At 39.4% G+C, this 12,758-nt stretch overlaps 1 protein-coding gene across 2 annotated transcripts; it reads left to right on the top strand.

Moving 5' to 3' along the window:
* The first annotated feature begins 337 nt into the window (after nt 1–337).
* On the top strand, nt 338–7,473 carry rgs17 (regulator of G protein signaling 17). 2 transcript variants are annotated; one of them, XM_055162885.1, is made up of 7 exons: nt 338–515; nt 1,453–1,572; nt 1,660–1,795; nt 3,815–3,945; nt 6,188–6,259; nt 6,330–6,561; nt 6,838–7,473. In XM_055162885.1, the coding sequence occupies exons 3-7, from the start codon at nt 1,793–1,795 to the stop codon at nt 7,024–7,026; spliced, it is 627 nt and encodes a 208-aa protein (XP_055018860.1). In that variant the 5' UTR covers nt 338–515; nt 1,453–1,572; nt 1,660–1,792; the 3' UTR covers nt 7,027–7,473. The 2 variants fall into 2 exon arrangements, with proteins under 2 accessions (XP_055018860.1, XP_055018859.1); XM_055162884.1 differs by having other exon boundaries at nt 1,453–1,795.
* Nucleotides 7,474–12,758: the final 5,285 nt, after the last annotated feature.

The raw sequence follows: 12,758 nt of genomic DNA, 5'->3' as shown, positions 1-12,758 counted from the left end.
TAAAAACTACTTTTTATAGTAACTAAATATATCGTTTCCCACAAAAAAGCGCCTGAAACTGAATACATAGTTCTAAATGATCAGTACTGAGAGCCTTTCATTGAGAACAAACGGTGAATGGGGTGAAGGCTGTAAGATACACAAGACTCTAATTCACCTGGCTAAAATCAGTGCAGATTATAAATCCGCTACTTTGCTAGCCCAAACATATCGCGATGTAAACTCCTTGAACATAAACGATTGTGACTGAACAGTGAATACAGAGGAGATTTGTGTGGACCGTCGCCAGTGCATCTTCGCCGACTGCAGCCGCGGAGCAGCGGTGGTGGCAGCGCGCCTGCGCAGAGCATCCAGGGCTCGGCGGTGTTCGGTGCTGAAGTGGGGCGGATGGCAGAAAAACAGCGGCGATGGACATTAAACCGCGGGATTACCATATACGATGTCGTTAAAGGAGCATCGGACCTGCACATTTCACCAGCTATCAGCCTAGGACACTGACAGGCCGCCGCAAAGGGGTAAGAGAGTGATTCTTGTGCTCCACAGAGCAGGCTAGCTGTCGTTAGCACAGCGCTAGCTTCTGCTCTGCCACCGCCTCCTCTCTGCTGCCACACATAACGGACCTGGGGCCGTGGAGCTTGAACCAACAAAGTGGGTGGTGTTTGATTTTGTGCAATGTGGCTACGACAGCGAGCGTCGAGCCGCCCTCTGTGCCCGGGTCTGACAGCGGAGAGGGAGTCTCCTCTCTCCTGCCGCTGTCTGCCCCCAGCTGCAGGACGGGCTAGCAGTGGACTAAGGGTCCGAGCAGCGGCTCCTGTTATGCTCAGAGGCCCCAGACACAGGCTGCGACACTGTAGTCCATCCATTAAGACTACATATGCACCTCTGTCCACTTTGACAGGCGGTGTAGCAGCGTGCGCGTACTGCTCACGGGTGGATCTGATGGTCATGTGTCTGCTGCCTCCCCTGGGCGTGAGTCACTGGAGCTTATGCCACTACATCCTGACAGACTTCCTCATTCGATTGATTCAGCCATTCACACTCAGCACAGACATAATGTTTGCTGTGTAGAACTGTCACTTGGAGGAGATTTATAGCATGTTAATAAAGGCTTGTTATACATACATTAGTAATATATAATTTTAATTATTTGGTACAGCTTTCTTCTTTAGATATAGACCCCCTTTTCTGTGCAATAGTGTATGCGAGACAGTAATGTACTAAAGTAAATAGGTAATATATGACCCATTCCCTATAACCTGAAAGACAGATCTTAGTAACATGTCAAGTTTCATACTATTGCACATCCTTAAGATCAGACAAGAAAATGGCTTTTACTGTAGAAACTTTTCTTGTTAATGTGCCACAAAAGTTAACTGATCTTTATTATGTCGATGTAATAGAACCACTGATCTCGGTGTGTCCTAAAACACATTTGATCTTCTTGATTTCCAGATGCTGTTTTTTCACTGCCCCATCTGTAAATGACCCATTCTCCAAGTTATAAAGAAGTTTAGGAAGAAACGGTTGAAGCAACCACCAGAGTCACGGAACAAGACGACAAAAAGAGAAATGGTTGTTGTTCAGTCCAGCTCTTGAGTCTTACTGAAGTCTGTCAGGGATGGTGAATCCAAGCAGTAACCTCTCTTCTCTGTGGTCCAGCCAACCTCATTGCTACATTTACAGCCAGTGTCAGAGCCATCAGTCACTTCAGCCAGCCCTCTATCATCCAGCAACAAGTTACCTCAGCGCCATGACTGCTTTGTCTCAGCTGGTTTTAGAAAATAACTAATTCATGGTAAGTTTACAATATGTTGAAAAATTGCAACCTTTTCGAAAGCTAGGTCAGGCACATTTACACTTACACAATGATTTTATGATTTTGTTCAGTGTCTGAATCTTCTCACTTCAGCACCAACCACAATCAGCCATGTGTTGTGTTTGTCTCTACTCCTGCCCTTTTCTAGTTCCTCTTCACATTTGTATGTCCTGGTTGTGTGGCCTCCATCTCGACATTTGGGACAGGTGTTGTTTGCATCTCCTAAACCTGTTTCTCGACATCTACTGGCAGGACACTACATAACTGAAAGTTGCTCCATCTCTGTGGCAAAATATTTGCATATGAGTCAGTACAACAGAAGCTTTACATTTAGGAAGACCAAACACAAGTTGGTCTGAAAGGATTAAAAGGATGTGCTATTTTGTTGCTCTGTGCTGATTTTCTTATAGTGAGCCATGGCTTTACAGGTAAGACTGTTGTAATTTTCTTTGAGCTATGGTCTAGTAATGCATTACACTGTGGGAGGATAAAGATCCCTGAAAGAGCAGTCAGAGTTTACAATAACGGCTCAGTCTACCTCCATGGCCTTTTAGCTCACGAGCAGCACATTTTCTTTTCCCCAGTACAGGCTGTTAACAGTACATACACACAGGTTCTTCACTGAGTTCTAAGAAGATGATTTCCTTTTATTTACACTAGCCTAAAGGACTTTCAGTTCCACTGTATTATCATTTAGAAGCCGCTTTTTGATGTTAAAGTATTTACTCTTGATCTACCTTGGCACATTTCCATACCTAAACACATTCACCTTCAAAGTCTGTAAAGGCCATGGAAACCCCATGGTGACATCATAGTGGCAGGCTTACATTAATTGACACAGCATCTTATACACCCAACTGAAAAAGCTATATTTCCATAACCTTACTTTTAAAAGAGTTGTTATAATATGTATAGATTTTTCTTTTTAAATATAATTCAAGTTCAGATGTGCAATTTTTTTTATGTGGATTTCCATTTGGCCATCTCCATTTCCTTTTTCCTTATTATTTCTAGTTAAACAGGAAGACCTGAAATGAGCAGCAGTGTACAGTTAACAATTTGTCAGAACATTAAAACAAACATTTTATTGATACTAATATCATAAGACTGTCATTTCGTCATCTGCGTTTGTTTTGTAATTTCTATTTGATAATTCCACACATTTATTTCTTTTTTTTTTTGATGATGATGATTTTGTTAAATTCTAAAGTATTTAATATAATCAACATTTTTGTGTATAACTTCAACTCTAAATTGAACCGAAAATTGGTTGGATAATGAGGACAACATGCATGTGTGTGGATGTGTGAATTTGTTTATAAGTGGTGCCTTTGTGTCTATTCATGTCTGTCATGCACAGAGCCTGTTTGTTTGTGTGTGTTTGCAGCCCTTGAAATGCATGTGCAGTGTGCTCAGTCTGTTAAAGCCAAGTGAAAACTCTGGACCACTGCCAAAAACCTTCACACCGTACAAGGAAGGGAATCCTCTCTATCCTGCTTGAGTGCGCTCCCTCCCCCTTGCTCCAAAACAATCATTTTGGCAATTTTTTTACACACTTCATTCTCCTGCTATTAATACACAGAAAATAAATGGATCCCAGTGTGACATTTAACTTTTCCAAAAATCTCCACACTTAAAGGTACACAGTATAGCTTTTTGGTTTGGGATTCATCACCTGCTTGTTGCTGTAAATAAGTTTTTGCTCTGCCTGGAATGTTCCACAGTATGACATTAAACATCTCTACCTTACTTTCAATTACAGATGGTTTTATATCTCAATAATAGATCCACAGATCTGACCTGTAACTTGGTCTGGTTTGGTTTCCATGATGATAAAAAGGTTTGTAACCATAATGTGAAACTTTCCAGATGAAGCAATAACATCTCCATGAAGAAAAGCTTTTGACGGACCCTCCACCAGAAAAGTTACACAATGATCCTTTAATGTTTTGTTTAATTTTGTCCCCATTTTGCTAAGTATCATGTTTGTGTCCCTAGCCCCGCAGTGTGAGTGGAGTGGAGATGAGAAAAAGGCAGGCGGCACACATCGAGGCTCCAGCCCAGGCCCCCGGACAGCCACGACCCAACACCTGTTGCCTGTGCTGGTGCGGCTGCTGCAAGTGTCTGTGGTGAGAACTCACATCTGCATTCTGTCCACAAACCACCTTTGCATGGCACTCTGCATTGTACTGTCACACGGAAACTTAGACTAGCAGATATTCACGAGATTTTGAAAGATATCAAAGGAACAATCAGCTGTTCTGCTCTAAAAAAACAACCATGTGCATTAAAGGTGCAATGTGTAACTTTTGTGGCGGAGAATCCATTATTGCTGTGGTTCGACTGGATGGCATTAAAGTAATCTCTCTTGCATTGATTTTATTACTAGTGTTTTATTGCTCAGAAACCTTACTTACATACTTGTTTTTATTGAGATAGATACATTTAATGCCATACTGTCGAATATCTAAATGAAGACAAGTCAATGTCAGATCCTCCATGAGAAAAGTTATATAGTGCTCTTTTAACATTTGTCATTGAAATTCATACATTTTAGTGATTTTGTTTGAACCCTTACTGTAATGAGAGTGAGATATAAAATGTCCAATTTAATTTTATTTAAAAGTGAATAAATATGACTCTAATTACTGTACTAGTTATAGTAGTTTGTTATTAGTTATTTAGATTTAAGCCTAAACTCCAAAAAATATGCTTTTACTGACAGCTGATTTGTTTTAACATTTGAATCATGCACTGCTCTCTTGGATCCTGTGCAGCTATGGGACAGTGTGAGCAGCAGAGCCTTACTCGCAGAATTGTCCCCAGAGCTCAGACTGTGCTCTGTCCCTCTGCACACAGCCACTGTAGAGGAGCATCTGTGCTCAGAAATACTGTCCATGGGGAACTCTGTGTAATTTACTTGTGCTTCTCACTCTGTGCAGTCCTTTCAGCAGTACATGTTCACTTCCACTGTATAACTGACCTGGGCTTGTCAATATACAAAGTAAAGAATTTACACAGACAGATTATTTTTTCTTATGGCCTCAAGTCTATATTGGATAGAACAGCTGTAGTGTGAAAAGGGGAGAAAAAGAGTGAACCCATGGTAGTATCAACCACACATGTGCAACGCCCTTAACCACTACACCACTGGCATGCACACACAGCCAGTTCATTTAGGAATAAATTGTGATTTTTTTGTTGATACTTGTAGATTGTGTGAAAAGTGTTTTTATACAAATGAGAAGGAAGGCTGAAAAGTCACACTGTCTGAGACCCTTGAGCAAGGCACTAAAAACAACATGCCCTGTGCAGCTCATCCAGCCGCCTCTCTCTTTAGCTGCTCCTGAGTGAGGAGTGAAAGAAAACATTGTTTTCACTGGTGAATGGTGAATGTGCCTCTTCTTTCACACTACTTAATCTGAAGTGGTGGCAGCTTGTGGACTGAACATGGAGTGAGTGGTCTGTGACGCTGCAATAAAAAGAACAGCTTGAGAATTAGCTTGTAAATAAATTTTGTTTATTTATGTTTCCTGCCATCATAAAACTCTGACTGAATAATCTGTCACTTACTGTAAACTTTCTTTCAGTTACACTGAGTGTAATGTAATAGTCTGCATGCTTAATTAGTCTGGGGCAGATGTACATACATTCTAATTCGTGGTCGTTTTATGGAACAATGGTGTATGAGATCTAGAGCTGTTTAAGTGGAATTAATTTTAAACCCAGTTTTACTTTTCCTCTTTGTTACCTGTAATCTCTCCCTTCATACTCACTAACCTATCCTCATTCATTGGCCTTATCTGGTCTGGGAGCTTTCTATTTCCATCCTCACATCACATGCAAAACAGCTGTGAAGAACAGCCCGTATATTTAGCTGTATTGTGAGGGCGCCCAGGGGCTGGGGCTAGCTTAGCCCATTACTGGTGCACAATGGGGACTTTGACAAGAGACAGGGAGAGGAAGGAAAGATCCTCTATGGTGGGATAAAAATAGACAGTTTGATGTGTATAATATTGTGATTGGGCTTGTGTGACTGAAAGGCCACTGTGTACGCATTCGTTATGAGTTTACATGAAGCCTTTAACTGAACCTTTGTTGTTCACTTTGAATCTGAGGCGCTGTGACTCTAGTGTTTATTATATGAGGCAACAGGGTCATGCTGATAACCAGTGTGCTCAAGAACTCAAAAGGGAGCCATGCTTCAGAAGACAGTTCTATTAGGTACACTAATGGTTTGAGGCCATACATTGGACTGTAGTTGATATACTTTCTTTTCCCAAAAACCTTTGCATTACTATCATGTGATCATGTTTCATCTATCATACTGGGCTTAAAATGTTTTCAAACGTAAATTATGTATGTTTGCAGGAATGAAGACAGGATGGAAAGGAGTGAACGCCAAACCTGCAAAATGGACACTATTGAGGCTGGAGATGAACAGTAAGTTCCTCACAATTTAAAATACACTGGTCTTGCATTGTTGTATTCAGTGTCCTATCTTCAATTACAGACACCCCACTTTGGACGAGGTGCTGTCGTGGGCTCGGAGCTTTGAGCTGATGCTTCGATCTTTAGAAGGCCGAGAGGTGTTCCGTGAGTTCCTGCGCTCCGAGTACAGTGAGGACAACCTGCTCTTCTGGTTGGCCTGTGATGAGCTTAAGAGTGAAACCAATCCTACAGTGGTGGAAGAAAAGGCTAGGATCATATACGAAGATTATGTGTCCATATTGTCACCCAAAGAGGTAAAGTGATGTTTACTTTTAAAGGTGCATTGTGTAACTTTTCTGATGGAGGGTCCAATCAAATGCTTTACTTCATGGAGATGTTATGTCTGGAATGTTTCACAGTATGGTATTAAACCTTTCTACCCTCCACCAAAAAAGCTATACATGATGCACCTTTATGTAAAGTTTTGGATAACCTAGCTAGAATGCTTGCATTATAATTCAATATGGATCTTCTTTTGTTCTTGAGACATTGTATTTTGATGAAGCCACAAACTGTGCCTGTGTCCTCAGGTGAGTCTGGACTCTCGGGTCAGAGAAGGAATCAATCAGAGTCTAGCAGAGCCCAGTAACCTGATGTACGAAGAGGCCCAGCTGCAGATCTACACCTTGATGCACCGCGACTCCTACCCCCGCTTCCTCAACTCCTCCGTTTACAGAGACCTCCTGGCCAGCAGGAGGCGCACTTGCCTCGACACCTAAGCACTCCTCTATTGCCATCCTATACCAACGATACTACTACTTAAACTTCAAATACTACTATGGTGCCAGAAGTCGGGTTTGAAAAAATCTTTACCTGGTTTGTGGTTGAAGAGACTGTATGACATCCAAAATAGCTGGTTGTTTTTTTAATTTATATTTTTAAGCAATTTATATCCAGTTCTCTGCTGGAATTTAAGTTGGCCTTAGCTGGTTGATTATTGGACAAATTATGGCTCTAATGCTGGCCAGTGATTGTGTAGCTAAGAGTTTGTGGTTTGGGGTGGCTGACTGGCCAGGCCGCTTCTCAGCATGTGTTTGAAATGGCCAACCACATGGCCAGCGGTGGGTAACTGGATAAGAAGCTAGACAAAGAAAGAGACACATAAGGACAAGCCAACTGTTCCTGTACTGTAATCCTGTATTAAGACCTTATCTTTTTTATCCTGACTCCATGTCTTCACTGATCATTGTTTCATACTTTTATCTTTTCTTTTATCACTTGTGGAAGTTAGGGCTTTACTGGGAAGCACTGGCTTTGCATGCAGCTCTTTTTCTCTACAGTAATTTGACTAAATCTGCCATGGACTGCAACAGTTGAATATGTAATGATTTGGACAGGCTACCTGTCTCTTCTTCAGACTGTTTACTTTCAGTGAAGGGAAAATACTTGCCAATTGAAGCTTAAGCTGGAGTATAGCCTCTGAAACTGTGGCAAAGACGCAGGCTGCCCATGTCCTTCCACCTGTGCATCCGTCTGTCCATCCGTCCGTCCAAACACTTTTCCTTTTTTAACATTACTGGGAGAAGTAAGGGCTATTGTGGTTGGGCAGCTACATGTACTAGTAACTCTCATGAACTTAAAAATGCCTTCAGATCTAAGGAAAGAGTTATGTGAAAAGCAACCACAGTTTGTCCATCAAATCCTGCCCTACCATCCCTTACCTGTTAACCCTCCTTCTCAAATTCAGGCCATCCTAGCCTAAGCACAGGTGCCCAGTGGAAGGAGCCACACCCACTTTGATTACAAATCCTTCTGTACATTTTCAGTAGAGAAGACAAGTTTACATTTTAGTATTTTATTACTACTGGGCTAAGGACAGATTGGTTTTGAATGGGTAAAAACACCCATGCTATCGTCTGTAAGGCGTTTCTAAAACAGCTGATGGTGGTGGTCTTATGTGACACTTCAGGTTAACCAGGTGCCAAACATGATGTCATGAAGCAGGGAGACCTTAGATGTGACCTTTAGAAAGACCACTTTGGGCTGTTGTCTGTTTTGGTCACAGACTAGAAAAGTATAGTGGTTATTGGTGGAGTCTTTTAGTGCTAGTGAGGGGAGTCTGCAAATTAATGCTAACAAGCTAATGGACTAGCCTAGAGGTAGTTGTAACACATTAGCCTTATTGTACAAGGCTACCTAGGTTTCAGCATGCAGTAGACAAGCAGTTAGCATGCTTGTGCTAGCCATGCTAATCCTTCATCCCACAGCCAGCCATTACACACTCTGGATTGTTTCATCCAAATTTGCCAGCATGCTATGATAATAAATTTATCAATGTATGATACAGTTACACACCTAACAGAAAAAAGTAAAAACTAAAGAAACAAAAAAGATATAAAAAGGAGCCTTGCCAAATGTCCCATTAACAGTTTAGTTTTTGATGATGTGAACTTTGTTCTTGGCCTGTGGATGTGCAGTAGAAAGTGCATGAGTGCAGTATATGCTATTTTAACTGGGTCTCCAGATACACCATGGTGTTACATGATGGGCTGACAACCCAAGGTTTAGTTGGTTGGTATAAAACAGTGCCACTTCTCACTTTAGTAGCTACCTGAAATCTATGTGCCAAGTATCTGATACAATTAAAGAGAAAACCCTTGCACAATATCCAAGAATAGTTGGGTCTCTTGAAGTTGTGCTAAAATTTCAATCAAAACATAGTTTATTAAGTTCAGATCTTTTCTGATTGACTTACAACTTCTGGTTTGGAATCAGAAATGTGTTCATTTTTGCCAATCACAGTTCAAGGGTAAATTCTCCTTTTTACTGAACTTTTGAAGTTTTGACATATTAGTTTTGGTTGTGTGTCAAGTTTTAGAGCCAACCAAACTTTCTGATTTGTGGTTGTATTAAAATAAATTGTTTGTACTTTAATATTTGGCAATACAGTACTACTTACAGAGGACTACATTAATATTTAAGGGCTTGACTGAGTGCTTAGCTGCTTTATTGAAGAGCTGTGCATGCCTGCCCTGTGGGGAAGCAGAGGTTATAACCTGATTCCTTCTCTCTTTTGGAACTGTTCCACGTTTTTGGGGGGGAAAAAATGTAAAATCTGACTTGGTAAAGAAATGCCAAAATGTCACTTATAACTAACAAACAAATCCCCCTCTACACAGTTCTGTCTCCTTCTTACCAAGTCTGCCGCTGTTCAGAAGAATGTTTTACCTACAAACCGATAGATACTGAAATCATGGTGCAATTAAACATGTTTACATGTATACATAGTGAAGTGTGTGCTTTACCAGTACTAAGGGTCAAAGGTCAACTGTCGCTGTGCACTCAAGTCTGGATGTGTCTTACAACCATGACTTGGATAGCAGAAACCTAGATTTATGCTTTTTGTCATTCTCACCTTATTTGTTATGACATAAATACAGTGTATATATATATATATATATATATATATATATATATATATATATATATATACATACACATAAATGTTGTTTATCTAAACAACATTTCAAATAAATATTTTACAAGCAATGAAGATTATACTAAGTGATATAGTATGTTTACGGCCTCTCCCTTGTGTCTTTATATTTCCAAGGGTTCCAAGTGAGCAGGATTTCAAACAAGGCTGATCTTTTCTCAACCAATAAAGGAGATCTGTTTCATTAAGGCAGACGAGGTTGGTAAAGATTTGGCCTTATTGACACCTTTCATTTCTCTTTTAATACAAACAAATACAGTATACATACTTGTATATATATATATGTATATATATATATATATATATATATATATATATATATATATATATATATATATATATATATATATATATATATATATATATAAAGCGTCTTTGTAGGCTTTTCACTACCTCTCATGTTGGTTAATTTATTTCACCTCTTATTGTTAATGTACGAGTTGTTTTAGATCTACTTGAAGCCTAACACTGTAAACAAAATGTGCACAGAAACATGTATTGAAAAGGGGTTGAAGAGCTTGGCCTAGTGGACATTATTGTTATTATCTTATGTTTGTATGTTTGTTTTAGATTTTATTGAGCTGAAATAGATTTGACATCTCTATAAAGAATTCAGGAAATCCACTGTCTAAGGGCTAATCCCATTTTGCCTATGCAAATCTGTTAACTGTGGCTGAGTTGAGAAAGAGGCAAGCTCGCGCCTCTTTCCCTTGTTGTAGATGGACCATGGTTTACTTTGCCCTTTGCTGATATTCTTCAATCCTGTTTGGCAAAAATGATGATATATAATGACAAGTAATATACAGAGAAAATGGCATATAGCTAAAAGAAACCTTGCTGAAAACAAATAAATGTGTTGTCTGACAATATGTGGCTGTGTGCTGGAGTCTTGGTGAGACTGGAAACAAGCAGGCTACTAATGGTAGCTCACTCTGTGCAGTATTTCTATTTCTGAGGGAAAACTGTTTAACATACAGTGCTGTGCCAACATTTAAAGGTGCATTGTGTAACTTTTCTGGTGAAGGCCCTGTCAAATGCTTTATTCCATTCAGATGTTATTGCTTTGTCTGGAATGTTTCACAATATGGTGTTAAACTTTTCTATCTTCATAGAGACCAAACCAGACCAAGTTACAGGTCAGATCTGTGGAGAGGCAGCCTAGCTCACAGTCAGAATGCCTGCTTTTTTTTTTTTTTAGGTATTTTTGAGCTATAAAACAGTAATGTGTAATTTAATAAATGTAAGAGCAGTTTAATGTCAGACTGTGGAACATTCCAGTTAGAGCAATGACATATCCATAGAAACAAGCAGATGACGAATCCCCAACCAAAAAATTACACAATGCACCTTTAAAACGAGAGACAAAGAGATTACATTATATTATTCTGTAAATGCTGCTATGAAAATTGCATGTGGGCAAAATCATGTTTCTAGATCATGTTAATATCTAGTGAAAGACATCTCACCATTTTTACATATTGAAGATCAATGTTAAAATACAGAAAATGCCGAACTTGGCAACTTTTTTATTCTGACCAGAACCAGCTGAGGTCAGGTCCCTTCGTAAAGTAAACTCTTTTTTACTATTCTTTCTGTGAAGCTGAATTAAGACAGTGGCACAGTACTGTATAACCTATCCATTCACAATTTCACAGTCTTTTCCATCCTTTTAGTGGTACTGGGGCAAACCTGGAAAACAAACTGAAAGGTCCTCTGCCTTTTTGGGATGTGCACTGTTTGTTAAGTAACATACCATTCTCTGGCTGGAAGATGCACAGTGTTGTCGTGAATTTGTCTAAATGAGTACAGCATGGTATCATCCCCAGTGTTTTCCATCCTGTTTGACTCTTTTTTTTTTTTTTTTTTTGTAGCCACATCTTACAAAAGATGATCACTGTGTTATTTGCAGTAGCGTTGGTGTGCATCAGCAGAAGTGGGTTTCCTCTTTTTTATTTGTCCACTAATGCAATGATGTTAGAGACACAAAAGACATAAATGACCATTTTAACTTAGCTCAATGGCCAATTTAAGGTTTGACGCTGAGTCTTTATTTAGGTCTGTAAAGGTCTTGTTTTTTAAAACTTTGTACAGATGTTTTAATTCCACATCTGGAATGGGAAAAATTGTTCATGTGTCCTCCCAGTGCATTGTGGGCAGTGATAACTCTTATAAGTTAATAGTTTGGCAGAGTGTTCCCTCAGATGGATTTGGTGCCTCTTTTCACTTCACGACCGACCTCAACTTTTTCAAAAGCTTTTTCAAAGTCTTTCTCACTTCCTTCCTCTCAGTGTCATCACACACACAACAGTTTAAGTGCAAAGACAACAGCGCCATGTGTAACAGCAAAAATCACACTTTGTTTCAACATTGTTATCTTTGCTGGGGTCTTTGTGATACTTTGGGAAGAAGATATTTTTCGAAGCTGGTGAAACTGAAAAAAATAATTCTCCAGATTTTAGGCAATCACTTTTCTCTTTATTGATTTCGATGCCTAAGCCTCTTGGTTCTGTCATGCCTTTGTAGATAGATAGTTGTCCTAAAAGTGACCCGCTGGTGAAAAGAACTTTACTGTCACTCAAGTCATTGAATAGTGACATTTTTCTATTCAGCATGCTTTTTGCTAAATAAATGAAATAATTCAGTTATTTGCTATAAACGATACTGTATGAGTATGTATTCAAGTACTGCAGTATGCAGACTATTAAAACACCAGAAACTCTTTTGAGAGCTTCACTGTTGTATGTTTCAGAAAATATTTGTTTTTCATTTTCTGTTTAACATCTGTCATCATTTCAGTGACCCCCTAAAACAATAGTTAATTTAACATTAACACGTTCCTCTATGGTGTTTAAAAGCATATTGTTGATAATATATTATCTTCCACAACTACAGTTAAAAAGTGTGATTTTATTAAAATATTACATCAGTGTACTATGAAATCGCAAAAAGAGGGGAAAAAAGACCAAGCATTGGCTAATTCTGGCTTTTTGGGAGCCCTATGCATGATCCTCTTTG

The sequence above is a fragment of the Boleophthalmus pectinirostris genome, unplaced genomic scaffold (genome assembly GCF_026225935.1).
Source record: "Boleophthalmus pectinirostris isolate CB_2022bp ecotype Guang Dong unplaced genomic scaffold, ASM2622593v1 HiC_scaffold_5, whole genome shotgun sequence".
NCBI classification, from domain to species: Eukaryota; Metazoa; Chordata; class Actinopteri; order Gobiiformes; family Gobiidae; genus Boleophthalmus; species Boleophthalmus pectinirostris.
The sequence above is the reverse complement of the archived record's forward strand: the minus strand, read 5'-3'. Positions and strand labels throughout refer to the sequence as shown.